This window comes from Ceratotherium simum, chromosome 13 (assembly GCF_057802395.1).
Source record: "Ceratotherium simum simum isolate JZ-2026a chromosome 13, ASM5780239v1, whole genome shotgun sequence".
Classification (NCBI taxonomy): domain Eukaryota; kingdom Metazoa; phylum Chordata; class Mammalia; order Perissodactyla; family Rhinocerotidae; genus Ceratotherium; species Ceratotherium simum.
Genome location: NC_141912.1, coordinates 10,553,695 through 10,568,247, shown reverse-complemented (window position 1 = coordinate 10,568,247; position 14,553 = coordinate 10,553,695). Strand labels below are relative to the sequence as shown.

General features: G+C 43.9%; 1 protein-coding gene across 3 annotated transcripts; it reads right to left on the bottom strand.

The window, feature by feature from the left end:
* Positions 1-387: 387 nt before the first annotated feature.
* Positions 388-7,423, bottom strand: LOC101408654 (transmembrane protein 14C). Of its 3 annotated transcripts, none has more exons than XM_004432127.3 (6): positions 7,334-7,423; positions 6,229-6,295; positions 5,838-5,914; positions 4,897-4,998; positions 1,827-1,914; positions 388-905 (listed from the first exon to the last, which is right to left on the bottom strand). In XM_004432127.3, the coding sequence occupies exons 2-6, from the start codon at positions 6,249-6,251 to the stop codon at positions 848-850; spliced, it is 348 nt and encodes a 115-aa protein (XP_004432184.1). In that variant the 5' UTR covers positions 6,252-6,295; positions 7,334-7,423; the 3' UTR covers positions 388-847. The 3 variants fall into 3 exon arrangements, with proteins under 3 accessions (XP_004432184.1, XP_087294119.1, XP_087294120.1); XM_087437993.1 differs by lacking the exon at positions 7,334-7,423 and adding an exon at positions 7,167-7,317; XM_087437994.1 differs by lacking the exon at positions 7,334-7,423 and adding an exon at positions 6,968-7,139.
* Positions 7,424-14,553: the final 7,130 nt, after the last annotated feature.

The following is a 14,553-nucleotide window of genomic DNA, read 5'->3' as shown; positions in this document are numbered from 1 at the left end:
TGAGTTAATTCTCAATGCTGAAAAAAACAATAAAGTGAAGTGAAAATGTGTCAGTGTGGCATTAATGTGTCCAATGTAGAGACCAGGTTCAAGTTCCAGACAGGTCTTAAAGTTTCACCTTTACAGATTAACTAGTTAACCAAAATTTCATTCTTTCTTTTGGCTACACAGTCCTAATCTTAAAAATCCTCACTACGGATCATTATTAAAACAAGCTTCAATGCAATGTATAATCAAATAACAACTCTCCTTGGTCCTTAAATTATTCAAAGTAAGTAATTACTAAATAAAATATTAACAAAACACTTCCGCGTTCCTATATCTTCCTGCTATTCACATCTCATTCTATGTTCTAGACAGCTCTGGCAACGAAGACACCATGGAAAATATTATTTATAGTAAACTTTATTTTCATTGATATTTCATTTAACATAATTTCAAAGTAGGGCTGTGCTCTAAGATGAGCAAAAGAACAGATATCCTAAATCTCACCAGAGATTTTTTTCACACTGTTCCTTTGAGCAGGGCATGGGGTTTCAGGACCCCCAGTGTTGATACCTAACATTTTACCCCTTGAGATTTTACCTACAGACACAGAAAGAAGAGATAACATCAACATACAAGAATCAAACTGTGAGACGGTATTAGAATAATAAGCTCTTGTGTTATATACTACCCATTTCTTTAGGACTGTAATGATAATGACTAATTTTTTTCCTCTGCAAAGTTCAGTGTCTTTATTTTTTAAGTAAAGTGTCAGAATATGTGAAAATGCTGCACTTATTTCTCTTAATACACTAAGAATAGTGGAAGTTTTAAAATTCTTCGAGTCCAAGCTGGGACATGACTACGATTGATGGGGTCTACTGAACAAACTAATTCCAAGTTTGGCGACCATCAGCAAACTGTTAAAAAAAAACACATAAACAAACAACGTCAGGTAAAGGACAGAATAGGCACTTGACTATTGTTTTAAGGGACTAGGACTCTGCAGGTCCCTCACCACATGGGGAGGAGGTGCCAAGGCACAGCAGGCAGAGATGGAGCTTCCATCCCCGCAGGCACAAAAGAAAAACCATGCCAACGAGCTGTCTTGTACTGAGGCCTCAAAACAGTACACGTGAGTTGGAGCTCCTACTCTAATGGGCAACAACTCAGAGATGAGAAAACGGAAGGCTGGAGAGACCAAAGCCTCCCCACGTCAGAGCTACTTAACGGCAGGTCAGCGGCCTCCCAGTTCACTGTTCTTGACCCTGGTCTACATGACTACAAACCATTATGCTGGACAGCATCATCACTACGATCAAAGTTGGGTAAGTAATCTTTTTCCAAAACAGATTTTTAAAAATTCCCTTGTCTTCAGGATCTCTTTATTATACTTAAGGACTACCTTTTTTATAACAATCTGGTTTGGGTTTTATAATTCGAGTTAATTAGAAAACAGGATTCAATCAAAATTCTCTTCTAGCAAAATTGTCAATAATAAAGGACACCCACACAACTAAGAAACATGGAACCGATGCTGACAGTCACACAAGAGCTGCTGCCACGGCTTTGCACTGAGGCTTCTTCCACTGTAGGGAGGAGCCAGGACGGACCCGAGTGCAAATGTGAGAGCAAACTGTTTCCTTACTGAATGAATATACTTATTTTGACATTAACTCAGCTACTGTTTTAGCAGCCTTCTCTATTTGTATATAAATTAAATCATTTCAGTTCATGCCCATCAAGTATACTAAAACAAGTAAATATTTGGATGTACAAAGTATTTGGGGCATTAAACTAAACTCCCCACTAGAGAAAAACAGCAATAGAACAGAAAGTACCTGGCACCCGCAATTAAGCCTGCAGGCATAAATTTTCCAGAGTGGTAGAATCTCATTCCCATAATGCCAGCCAAGGTTCCAGATGTAGCTGATGGGAAAGATCAAGAGAGTCAAAGCCCATTATATCTTATAATAGGGAGAACTAAAAGAAGTGACCGAAGTCCAACCCTTCTTTCAGGGGCCAGACCCCACCTCATAGCTCCTCCCTCCTCAAGTTGGGGGAGCCTCACGGCACCCACATCCTATAGAACTAAGTACAATTACTGAAATATAAGGCCCTCACAGTCTGAGCCCAGCCTGCCTTTCCAGACTCATCTCCTTCCACTCTTCAGACATAAATTTTTTAATTTTCTCCAAACTTGCTGTAGTTTTTTTTTCCTACTCCTTGCCAATTCTGTTTACCCTGTATGCTCTTCCCACTCAAATATGTTAAAATACCCATCATATGCCATGCACTGCACTAGAAGCTGGAGAACACAACCGTCATCAAAAAAGGTCTTTGCCCTAACAGGGTTTTAAGTTTGATGGAACAGACTTGAAAGAATCACACAAGTAAAAAAAGTATAATTTGTGCTACAGGTACAACTAATGCAATACAAATAACATAATAAATAGGGGATCCAGCCTATTCAGGTAGATCAGGAAAGGATTTGCTGAGGAAGCGAAGACAGAGCTGAGGTCTGAAGAGCAGCAGTTAATAAGCTAAAGGGAGAGGAAAGCACATTCCAAGCAGAAGGAACAATGTCTGCGGGGCCCCGGGGTGAAGGCCAGTGTGGCACAGAAATCAAGATAAGGCTAGCGAGGAAGAGGGGCCAGACCATCCAGAGCCATGAAGGCCAGATTAGGGATTGTGGTCTTCATCCCAAGAGCAATGAGAGGCCATTAAAGGATATTAAGCAGAGGGATACGTAAAGCGAGTTGCATTTTGAAAATATAATTCTAGCTGTACCATGGAGAACTTCAGGGAAACCAGGGAGCATGTAGGGAAACCAAATCAAGAAACTTCCTCAGGAATGCAGGCAAGAGAGAGGAATGACTGGGACGAGGATGGTGGCTGTGGAGACAGAGAAGGCGATAATTTAGGATATGTGCTGGTGGTAGTGTTGACAGGACTTGCTGATGAATTAGACATAAAGATGGAGAGGAAGAGAGCAACTGAGACCCGAACAGACGGAGAATACAAGACTGAACGTGCAGGAGGACACGAGTCAGGTTTGGGCAGATGCCTTGCGATACCTAAAGGATTTCAAGTAGACATGTGTATATATAAGACTAAAGCTTGGAGGAGAAATCAGTTTGTGAGTCATTTGTGTATTGGTGGTAATTTAAGGCCTGGGCCTCAAGGACACTGTCAACACGAGAGTATAAAGAAGATAAAAAGAGCCAGGCCTCAAGAACTGCAGTACAGTCACGCGTTGCTTAACGACGGGGATACATTCTGAGAAGTGCACCCTTTGGCGATTTCGTTGTGTGAACATCACAGTGTACTCACACAAACCTGGATGGTACAGCCTACCACACACCTAGGCTATATGGGACTAATCTTATGGGACTGCTGTCATACATGCCATCCGTCACAGACCGAGACGTCGTTACGCGGCACCTGACAGTATGTAATGGCTCAAAGGGAAGACTGGTTGACAAAAGAGAATGAGAAAATAAAAAGGAAAACAAAGAGAGTGGAAAATGGATCCGTGTACCGTGCTGAGAACAGCTAACAGGCCAAATAAAATGAGGACTAAAAAATGTACACTGGATTTTGAAAAATCCAGGTCACTGGCAGCCTCAGGAAGAGCTATTTCTGTGGACTAAGGGGACAGAAATGGAGACCAAGTGGGCTGAGAATGTGAGAGATGGGGAAATGGAGACAGGGAGTATAACGATGTTTTTAGAGAAGTTTCTGAAGGGGAAGAAGGGCAGCAACTGGAGAAGGAAGTGGGATCATGAGACGTCCTTTTTCTTTCTAAATGGGTGAGAGATGAGCACATTTGAACATCAATCCATCTGAAAGACGGACGCAAGTAAGAGACAGGATGGCTGACAGTGTGAAGCTCCGAGGAGGCAGGGGAGAGGAGACCCCAAAGCCTGGGTGGAGGGACTGGCCTTGGAGAGCAGAGAAACAGGACAAGGGAAGGGCTGGAGGCTGACCGCATGAAGGGAGTCCCCACGCGACGGCGGCTGCTTTTCCTTTAAGGAGGCAGTGAGGTCATTCACTAGAGCGGAGGAGTGGGATCAGAGGGAAAAAAAAGGTCTGAAGGCGTTCCGTTGCGGAGCTCAAGTGAGCGAGCTGTTAGGCAGAGCTGAGAGCTGGGCGCCCCCTCCCTCCCCAGCACACCCCAAATCAGCCATCCCTTCCCAGCCCATGCTAACTTGTGCAAACCACTCTGTTGACATGCTTGTTCTCCCCACCACACTTGTAAGGGCCAGAACTGCATGTTTTCTCCCACTGTGGGTTTGTGGAGACAGTGAGAGGCCCACACTCCTAGCAGTGTCTGACACATGGGTGGAACTCAAGAAAAATGCACCCAAAGCCACCCTGATAAGAAGTAATCTTCCCTTCCCTGAGCTCCCCTGTGTGCTGCTCACAGGGTACTTCTCCACAATCCCAGAGTCACTTTTTATGTTCCCAATTAAGGTGAAGGCTCCTTGAAGGCAAACCTACGTCTTATACATTTAGCTTACTGCTAAAGGGCTAATGATTTTCAACTGGCAAAAAGGCAATATTGATGCAAACCTAACCCAGACACGTGATCCTTTAGTAACGCTCAGCACAGTCTTCAGTGGACAACCACAATGGTTAACAGACATGTACCCGCCTTGTACAAGTTTAATACTAATTTTACTGGGTAAATCTAAATTCATGAGGTGTGAAAACCTTTCCATATTCTGTATATAAAGGATAAACAGAAACCAGCACAAACACCCCCTATTTTAAAACTTCCCTAGGACTTGGCAGAAGCAGTGAAACTGTCTTACTGTGAAGAACCCGCCACATCCCACCAAACCAGGGCCTTCTGGTAGAGTATTCTGGATAGATAATTACACTAGGGAGACAGTGAGGTTGACATACCTAGGAAAACCCAAATGTTCCTCGGATCCTGAGACAGCTGATAAGCACCCAGGCCTGCTAAACCACCGAAGAGGAGCCCAGCAGCCAGGGACGGGACACTACCTAGATGGAAGCAAACACACTCCTGTACAATCATGTCAAACACTCGTTTAATCAGCAGAATCCACCAGACTTCCCTTATCTACAGAGGAAAACAGCAAAGAGAACTTCTCTCAACACAGCTCATAACCAAAGAGTTCTCAAGCAGGAAAAGTTTTGGGGCATTTGCTATCTCCCCAGAGAAGGCAGCGTCACAACACACCACTCCTCCTTCCTCTAAAGAGAAAAGAAGGGCTCCTAACCAGGCCCGATTAACCCATCAAGTGCTAGAACTGTGCACGGGAGGGACCTTGGGCAAATCCCAAAAGGAGAGGGAAAGAGTCAGTGAGTCAAAAAAAGATGCGGAGAATAAGAATTCTGGTGTGTGTTTTGGGGTGGGAATGCAGGCAAGGAACAGGGTAGAAATGAGCATGTGCACTAACACACCCAAACCTAGTCTAATGAGGCTTAATTACTAGTTAATTACTAGTTTAATTTACTTCAAAAAATGAGTATGCGAAGACTAGAGATTTCCCCCTCTCTGAAGAACACAGAGATGGCATTTTGGGGTCAAGGCTGATGTATGGCAGTCGATGATAATAACAATCTACTACCACCCCTGCCCAGCATCTTTAGATAAAGAGGCAAAAACAAGTGATTCGATAAAAAGCCTGGCTTAGCTCAGCCAGATAAGCAAAGGGCAGGTGCAGGAGGCACTGGGACTGACAATCAGCCTGCACTCAGGCTAGACGGCCTTTACGCAAACTTGGCTCAAAACAAGATTGCGCTTTGGGACCTAGAGACTCACTCTTCACTAGGAACAATGTGAAGATCCTAACAGGTTAAGTAACTACAAACCATACCTGCTTTCACATAACCAATGATCCCACCAGAAGCAACCAGCGCTGCATAGCCAAAGCCAATCCAGTGTAAAGGCACTCTGAAACAAAAAAAGTAAGAAATCAGTACCAACCATGTTAAAAATAATAATAACAATCATAGGATGAGACTAAAAGGTCAGCATTCCAGAACAATCCTATCACCGTACAAATGAAAATAAACCCAAGAGAGGTTAGGTGACTCTCTCAGAGTCAGTGGCAGAGCTAGGCCTCAAACCCAGGTCCCCGGCCTACATGTCCATCCTAAACCCCATGCTGCCCGGCAATCTACTCTTAGGGCCCTTTGCAGATGAGGAAAGAAACTCGGGTTTTAAGAAGCTCCTGGCCATTCCACGCTCATTCACTGTGCACTTACAGCGGGCCGGAGTCCTTCTGCATGTTCTTTCACTCCCTGCGGACAGAAGACTACACCAGGCCAGCACCTGCCGAGGAGGGGTTGATCAAAAGTGATTAACAGCACAGCACTCCAGCAGTCAGAGAGAAGTGGGTCCAAGTTTCAGCTCAAGTAATGGCAAGCTACCCAACCTCTCTAAGCCTCAGATTCCTTCATCGTACCATGCAGATCACAATGGGACAAATTTCCTAGGGCTGTTGTGGGCATTAAATGGGGTAACAGGCAAAAGTGCTTGGAACAAAGTAAATGCTGGACAGACACCAAGCATTTTGGTAACAACCTCAATTCTAGTCACAAAGGCCCACAGGAAACTGAGCAAAATGCACTGACCAGCTCTGTATAAGTAATGAGTTAACCTTTTTACCAGCTAACCAAGTTATTATTAATCGGAAAATAAATATCTCCCGTGCCCTTTCAACTATTTAAATTGCACCTTTTGCGGGGGAGGGTTGCTGCTTTTCACTCCGGACAAAGAATTGAATAATTTCAATACTGAACGTTTGTAAAACTTGTAGACGGTCATTTACTTCTGCATCCAACTCATATTTCTTGTTAGATCGGGGAGGGTGGGAGGATAAAATAATGGAAAGCCCGAGTCATAATTACGTGGGACACTATACCCTCAGCAAAGCCTAACTCCTACTTCCTTAAAGAAATGCATTTGGTATCCACTGAGGCTAAGCGTGAAAGCAATACATACCTCTTTGTTTTGGTTAAATTATTAAGTCTATAAAAAAGGGGGCTGTTGGAATAGTGCCAAAGTCATTAGTTCGAAGTAGCGTTCAGTTGTCGACATTTTTAAGGAGACAGAGCAATAACATCCCAGAAAACTAAACGACACTACGCTACGTCGGTAAGCATTCGCCTCAAGAGCTCAAGGTGCCCGCAGGATTCCCCACCTATTTTAAGGAAGACAGAAAATGCGCGACTAGAAAAGCAACTCCGACGCAGCCTAAAGCACCCGCTTCGATCCGGGTGACGAAGAGCAGGCGGCAGCAAAGCCTCTTACATAATTCTCAAAAGTCAAAACTGGTATAAAATAACAATAATAATAACTCCCGAATACCCGAGCTGCTTTCCTGAAGGCCTGCGCTGGTCGACGATAGCGTGCTACCCGTACCGCTGAGAGGCCCGGTCCCGCCGGAAATGTCACGGCGCGCGCTCTGCGTCCTGGGGGCGGGGCGGGGCGGGGGCGGGGCATGGGGCGGGGCTTGCGGCGGAACGCCGCGGCGCGCGCTCTGCGTCCTGGGGGCGGGGCGGGGTGGGGCATGGGGCGGGGCGGGGTGGGGCATGGAGCGGGGCTTGCGGCGTAGCGCGCGCCCTGAGTCTCGGGGGCGGGGCTTGAACTGGACCGACCAGCTCCATTCCCAGCTCCAAGCCAGTCTGGCCGAAAGGCGAAAACCCAGAGTTTGAGTCCGGTATTGCAAGAGGCCGAGTTGGAGCAGGCCGGAGGTGGAGGTCACCGAAGCGGGAGGAGGGCTTCTGAGGCTGGATTCTGAAGGACCCCATTAATGGAGGGATTCATTACCAGGTGTCAAGCAGATGCAGGCCGTCCGGGATGGTTGTCCCTCTAGCCCCGTCACGTTGTTTGCCTATAAAGGGAAGGCACTACTTTCTACCTGCAGAGAAGATGGTGGCCACAGGCTAGACCGATGTGGTTCACTTCAATGTTTGTTTTAGGGAGTTAGGCTACTTGAGAAGCATCTTAAAGGGGAGAGAGGGTAAGTTAAATATAATTTGCAACTATCTCTGCGATGCCCCGGTGCCCACAAGACATTATCTCCACTCCCACTGCAGATCTGCTTCTCTTCCCTGCTTTTCCTGCGCCACCATTCACTCAGAAAGTGAAAAAAGTGAAAAAACTTGTTCACCAAAGCTTGGGTGTCATCCTTGAGGTCGCTCCTTCATCCCCTAAAAGTATCAACATAAATACATCTTATAAGTACAATCTTGGTGGCCCCGTGGCTTAGCGGTTAAGTTCACGAGCTCCACTACTGGCGACAGGGGTTCGGATCCCAGGCGCGCACCAACACACAGCTTCTCCGGCCATGCTGAGGCCGCGTCCCACATACAGCAACTAGAAGGTTGTGCAGCTATGACATACAACTATCTACTGGGGCTTTGGGGGAAAAAATAAATAAATAAAATTTTAAAAAAATGAATACAATCTTGAGTGAAAAGGAAATTGCAGCACATACGTACTCTAAAAGAAAAACTTTCCACTTGCAGCAGCTCCTGCATCCGAAATAGCAAAACTGAAGCCTGTGTTTACCATAGCTGATTCTAACCAGCCAAAGCTGATAATGACTAAGAACTCTGAGCAATTCCAGTATGCCAGACCCTCACCAGCATAATGAAAGACTCTCTTGAACATCCAAAGCTGGGACTTGTCTTAACCAGCTGGGAATGGATTTTGGGATTCATCCTTCCCTGTGCAGGTACAAGCTTCAAACCTTTGTCATATCCACCATGATCCTCCCCCTGCCCTTTAGACTTACAGAAATTAACCACAGGGAATTAAGTAAATTACCTGCAGTCCTAGGCCTTGGTAGAGCTGTTATTTGAAATAAGGTCTATCCTACACCCTTAACTGTATATTATGTTGCCTCTTACAGTATCATTCCTCGACCAAAACACAGAGCTCTTCTGTATGTGTAATCCATCATAAAATATATCATAAAGTAAGTGAAAGGAGCCGGTTTCTGCTCTATCCCATTAGTTCCACACAATGATTTGTGTTTAGTAATGTTTCTAGTTGGCATTAACATATTTTAGGAGATGGTGTAACCAAACTCAATGGGTTCATCTCTTGGTGAGTGTGGAGCCAAAAAGCACAACCAAGGCTGAAGTGGGTGAAGAAAAAGGTTTATTGCTTGCACAAACAATGGGGAACACTGGGGATAGTTCCCAAAGCAGTGTCCCCCTGAGCCTAGTGCTGGTGGAGACCTTCTACATGAGAATGCAGAGGCTATGTTACAACTGTTGAACAACTGGGCCCAACCAAGGCGCACGTGTGGGCCATTACATTACGAGTTCAAGGTACCAATACATAACGAGTTCAGTGTAACATGCCATTACATAACGGATCCGTGGTAACTTATGGACACTTAGAGCTGGAGCAAACTGCAGGGGTCTTGCTGCAATCATGTGAGTTTCACTGTAGGATGACAACATCTGCAAAAACAGGGACATCAACCTCTGAAAAACAGCACATTTATTTTTCTCCTTGTCTGGAAAACACTTGACAGACCATGTTAGTTATTGATCAGAGTCGCAATGACCATTTCCTTGCCTGGTTCCCGGTCACAAAAGCTCAGCTCCTAACTAGGAACCCGCTGAGAACCACAGACGTGTCAATGGGTGTGAGGAAGATTGTGTGAGGAAGAAGTTTTTAGTCTCTGGTCACTGGGGCCTATCAACAATTTATTTTGTTTGTTTGTTGTCTTTTTTGTAGAGGCTGTAAGTCAGGACTGTGTCTGCTAAACACACATGTACACACACATAACCAGAGCAGTAAAGATCTGGCACAACAGAAGACCTCGTGAAGAAGAGTGCTTCAATGTAAGCATTGTTTTATCATTTTTGGAGCCTTATTTGTGTTGACTTTACACTTTAACAGATCCTCCAAACAAAAACATCAAAAGCAAATACCAGGTTGCAGTGTTTCAAGTCAATTAATGTCTACCGAGTATCCACAATACCAATTTTTAGGTCTGTAGGAGTAGTTTATAGCTTTGTTTGAAGAGTGACATCATCCATTCAATAAACCTTTCTCCAAGAAATTAATAAATGAACTTATGAAAAAAATCTCCTATTTTCTCAACCTACCCTATCTGCCATGTTTCTAGGACCTCATATGTTAGAGCCATAATAATAATATCAGCTAAAACATGATTATATGCCACTGTTTGAAGTGCTTTACTTAGATGACGCATTTAATCTTCATACCAACGCTATGCAGTAAAGACTGTTATATCTCCCACTTTTACACATGGAGGACATTAAAGGAGAGAGAGGTTATCTAACTGGTATAAAGTCACACAGTAAATGGCAGAGCTGCCCTAACTCCTTTAGTCTGTTCTCATTACAGTGACCAGAACACTCCTGTTACAAGTCCGACAAGTGTCATTCCTCAGCTCAAAACCCCCAGTGGCTCCCTTATCTCCTGCAATGACCTGCAAAGGCCTACACATCTACTTCCCAGACCTCAGCTCCTTTTCCTCTCTGGCCTTTGCTCACGCTCCTCTAGCCTCCTTGCTCCACCTCCGAGCACTCGTCTGTGCCACTTCATCTGCCTGGCACCCTCTCCCCAGATAATCTCCCGGCTCACTCCCCACCTCCTTTAAGTTTTTATTGAAATGTCACCTCAGCCAGGCCTTCCTGGATCATCTTATTTAAAACTGCAACTTATCTGCATTTCCCTCCACAGCTTAATTTTCTCCATGCCACTTACCTCCTAACGTGCTATATAACTTACTAATTGTATAGTCACCTCCCCACTCTAGCATGTGAGTTCTTTGCGAGTGAGGATTTTTATGCAGCACTTAGAACAGTGCATAAGCATGCTAAACCGATGAGTGGAGGTGGAGTAAGAAGTGAGAGGCTGGTCTGCAAAGAGAAAACAAGACAGCTTGCAGCGTGTCAGAGATAAGAGGGAGACGTTGCCCTGGCTGCACCCTGCCCCTTTCTGAGTTCTGGTTCTCCTCCTGCCCTGGCTTCTGACACACTTGTTTGCTTATCATAAATCCACTCCCTCTGGTTAGCCAGTTACCTGTTTCTTGACACTTAGCGTCTTTCTTAACTGAGATAGCACCCTGTTCCCTCTGCCAGAAGTGCCTTTTTTGCCTTGTCCAAAAGCTCGATCTCGTCTTTTACTCAAGTCATCAGTCAAGCTGCCCCTGACCACCCCCAGCGATTGCATGCAATAAATTATTTACTAAGGCTTTTGTCCTTTGGGCAGGGACCATGTTTTTCCCTTCTGCCCACAGAATCTAGGCAAGTGCCTGGCACAAGGTGAGCGCTCAACTGAATAAACAAATGGAGGGGGGCGATATAGGTGGCATTTGAGGCATTCTAAATATTGAGAAGTGAATTTGTGATGAGAATCTGCTCATATATAACTATCAAAATAGAAAATTCAACACATAAGATGGTTGAGACTGTATGTAAACTATACATTCCTAGGAAAAAAATGGAAACAAAATCAACCTGCTTCTCCCAAAATGAATTATCTTTTTCGATATGAATTATTGTCATATGGGAAATGCAGTGGCCTCCAGGTACACTATCAGGCAAGCTCTGCCAGAGGTCATGGAGCAGAAAGGCTCACAGACCAAATTAAAATGCTTGAATCACATGGTTTATTAAATTAATTTAAAACAGCCAGAGAGAAGCAATGAGAAAGAGACAGGATAAGCAAACGCCATTAGGAGAGGCTGCGAGCCAGCTGGAAGAACGTGCTGTCTAAATCCTGCATCACACGATGTTCACGTCCCCCACTCCTCTCTGCAACATCAGCCTTCCTGCTGATGGTGGTTCTGAAGACCAGGGGTTTGAGCAAGGAGAGACGCAGGGGGAAGGCGCCATGAGCTGTGACACACACCCGTTCCAGCAAAGAGATGCAGGTACAAATAAGACAACTTTGCCGGTTGGCCTGCAGAACAGCCATGAGTGTTACTGTGTTTCTTGGGCCAGGGACACATGGGGACAGAATGAGTGGCCTAATTAAGCCTTATGACCAGTGCATACTCATGTGTATTTTGTGTGTTGTGACTATATCGTGCCTCTTGTATATTTAGTGCTCAGATGTCGCATGTATATTTAGTGCCTAGGAATAGTGGATATCTCAGACCTTCTATTCCTTTCTATCTATGTTTAACACCTGCTTTATTTACTAGCTACCTATCTTAACCCACCTTATGAATTCCGCTTATGTTTAACAAACTCTGTTTACTAACTACTTATCCTTTCATCCTAAAAGCTTTCCCCTAAGTTTTACAAATGCATTAATCTTCTTTAGTAGAATTGAATATTTCATTCCAACTCTTCTTTTTTTCAGTGCCACGTAAAAAACCCTGCTACCTTTGTCGAAGTCCAAGTTGGATGGTGCAATCTGAGCCACTTAATTAGACCATCAAACACTCTTATTCAGGAGCAAAATAGAATTCCTAGTAGAGGTATTTAAGTCAGAAAAGAGAAACAAATACATTTAGTGCCTGAGATTTGCACATTCTTGTGGCTTGAGGTAGAAGGTGAAGTGCTCTTATTATTAGGTGTGAGCCCAGGGAGGGCAGCATGCTCCTGCCCCTAATGCTGCTACTGTCAAAGGAGGAACAGGTTTCATCAGACTAACCATGTGCCACATAGCTGGAAGGGGCAAGAGAGGAGGGCAATGGCAATGGGGCTATCTTGGGAAACAAGTGTGAAAAAGAACCAAAACAGTTTATAAGTGAGTTGCCTTAAAAACATGTGATAGGGGAAAAAATATTTGCAAATGATATATCTGATAATAGCTTAATATCCAGAACATATAAAGAATTCCTACAACTCAATAACAAAAAGACAAACAGCCCAGTTAAAATATGGGCAAAGAATTATATAGACATTTCTCCAAAGAATGATATGCATAAGGCCAATAAGCACATGAAAAGATGTTAACACCATTAGTCATTAAGGAAATGCAAATCAAAAGTACAACGAGATACTACTTCACATCTACGAGGATTGCTAGAATAATAATAATAATAAAAACTACATTAGTGAGGATGTGGAGAAATTGGAATCCTTATGCCTTGCTGATGGGAATATAAAAGTTGTAGCCACTGTGGAAAACAGTTTGTCGGTTCCTCAAAAAGCTAAACATCGGGCCGGCCCCATGGTGTAGTGGTTAGTGCACGCGCTCCGCTGCTGGCAGCCCGGGTTTGGATCCCAGGCGCGCACCAACACACCACTTGTCAGGTTGTACTGTGGTGGTGTCCCATATAAAGTAGAGGAAGATGGGCACGGATGTTAGCCCAGGGGCCAGTCTTCCTCAGCAAAAAGAGAAGGATTTGCATGGACATTAGCTCAGGGCTGATCTTCCTCACAAAAAAAAAAGCTAAACATAGAATTACCATATGACCCAGCAACTCCACTCCTAGGTCTAGACCCAAAAGAATTGAAAGCAGGGACTCAAACAGAGACTTGTATGCCAATATTCATTTCAGCATTATTCACAATAGCCAAAAGGTGAAAACAACACACGTGTCCATCAACAGATGAATGGATAAACAAAATATGCTATAGACATACAATGAAATATTATTTAGCCACAAAAAATGATGAAGTTCTGATACATGCTACAATATGGATGAAGCTTGAAGACATTATGCTAAATGAAATAAGCCAGACACAAAATAACAATATTGTATGGTTCCATTTATACAAAATGTTCAGAATAGGCAAATCCATAGAAACAGAAAGTCGAACAGCAGTTACCAGAGACTTAAGGGAGAGGGGAATGGGGAGTTACTGCTTAATCGGTACAGAATTTCTGTCTGGGGTGATGAATAAATTTTGGACATATTAGTGGTGATTGCACAACATTGATAATTAATGCCACTGAATTGTACACTTAAAAATGGTTTAGGCCTGGCCCAGTGGTGTAGCGGTTAAGTTCACATGCTCTGCTTCAGCGGCCCGAGGTCCGCAGGTTTGGATCCCAGGCGTGACCCTACATACCACTCCTCAAGCCACGTTGTGGCAGCGTCCCACATATAAAAAAAAAAAGGTAGAGGAAGATTGCCACAGATGTTAGCTCAGGGCCAATGTTCTGCACCAAAAAAAAAAAAAAAAGGTTTAAATGGCAAATTTTATGTTATATATATTTAACTGAAATAAAAAAATAGAAAAATTGTCAAGGTCATGAAAAACAAGGAGAGACTGAAAAAAATGTCACAGGTGGAAGGAGACTAAAGAAACGTCACAACTAAATGCAAGGCAGCATCATGGATTGGATCCTGGAACAAAAAAAGCACATCAATGTAATACCTGTGAAATCTAAAAGTTTAGTTAACAGTATTGCAGCAATGTTAATTTCTTAGTTTTGAAAATTGTACCATGGTTATGTAAGATGTTAACATTAGAGGGGGCTGGGTGAAGGGTCTATGGGGACTTTCTGTGTGATTTCTGCAACTTGTCTATAAACTTAAAATTATTCCAAAATAAAAAGTTAAGGGGGAAAAAAAAGGACAGGGCTAGACTGGGTGAACTTGAACGCCCCTGCCAGCTCTGGCAGCCTATGATTCT

Coding starts and splice junctions, on each gene's coding strand:
- LOC101408654 (XM_004432127.3), bottom strand. CDS start 6,251: ATGCAGAAGGACTCCGGCCCGCT. Junction 5,915..6,228: donor CAGAAGGACTCCGGCCCGCT/GTAAGTGCACAG, acceptor TTTTTGTTTCAG/AGTGCCTTTACACTGGATTG. Junction 1,915..4,896: donor GAACATTTGGGTTTTCCTAG/GTATGTCAACCT, acceptor CTTTCCCATCAG/CTACATCTGGAACCTTGGCT.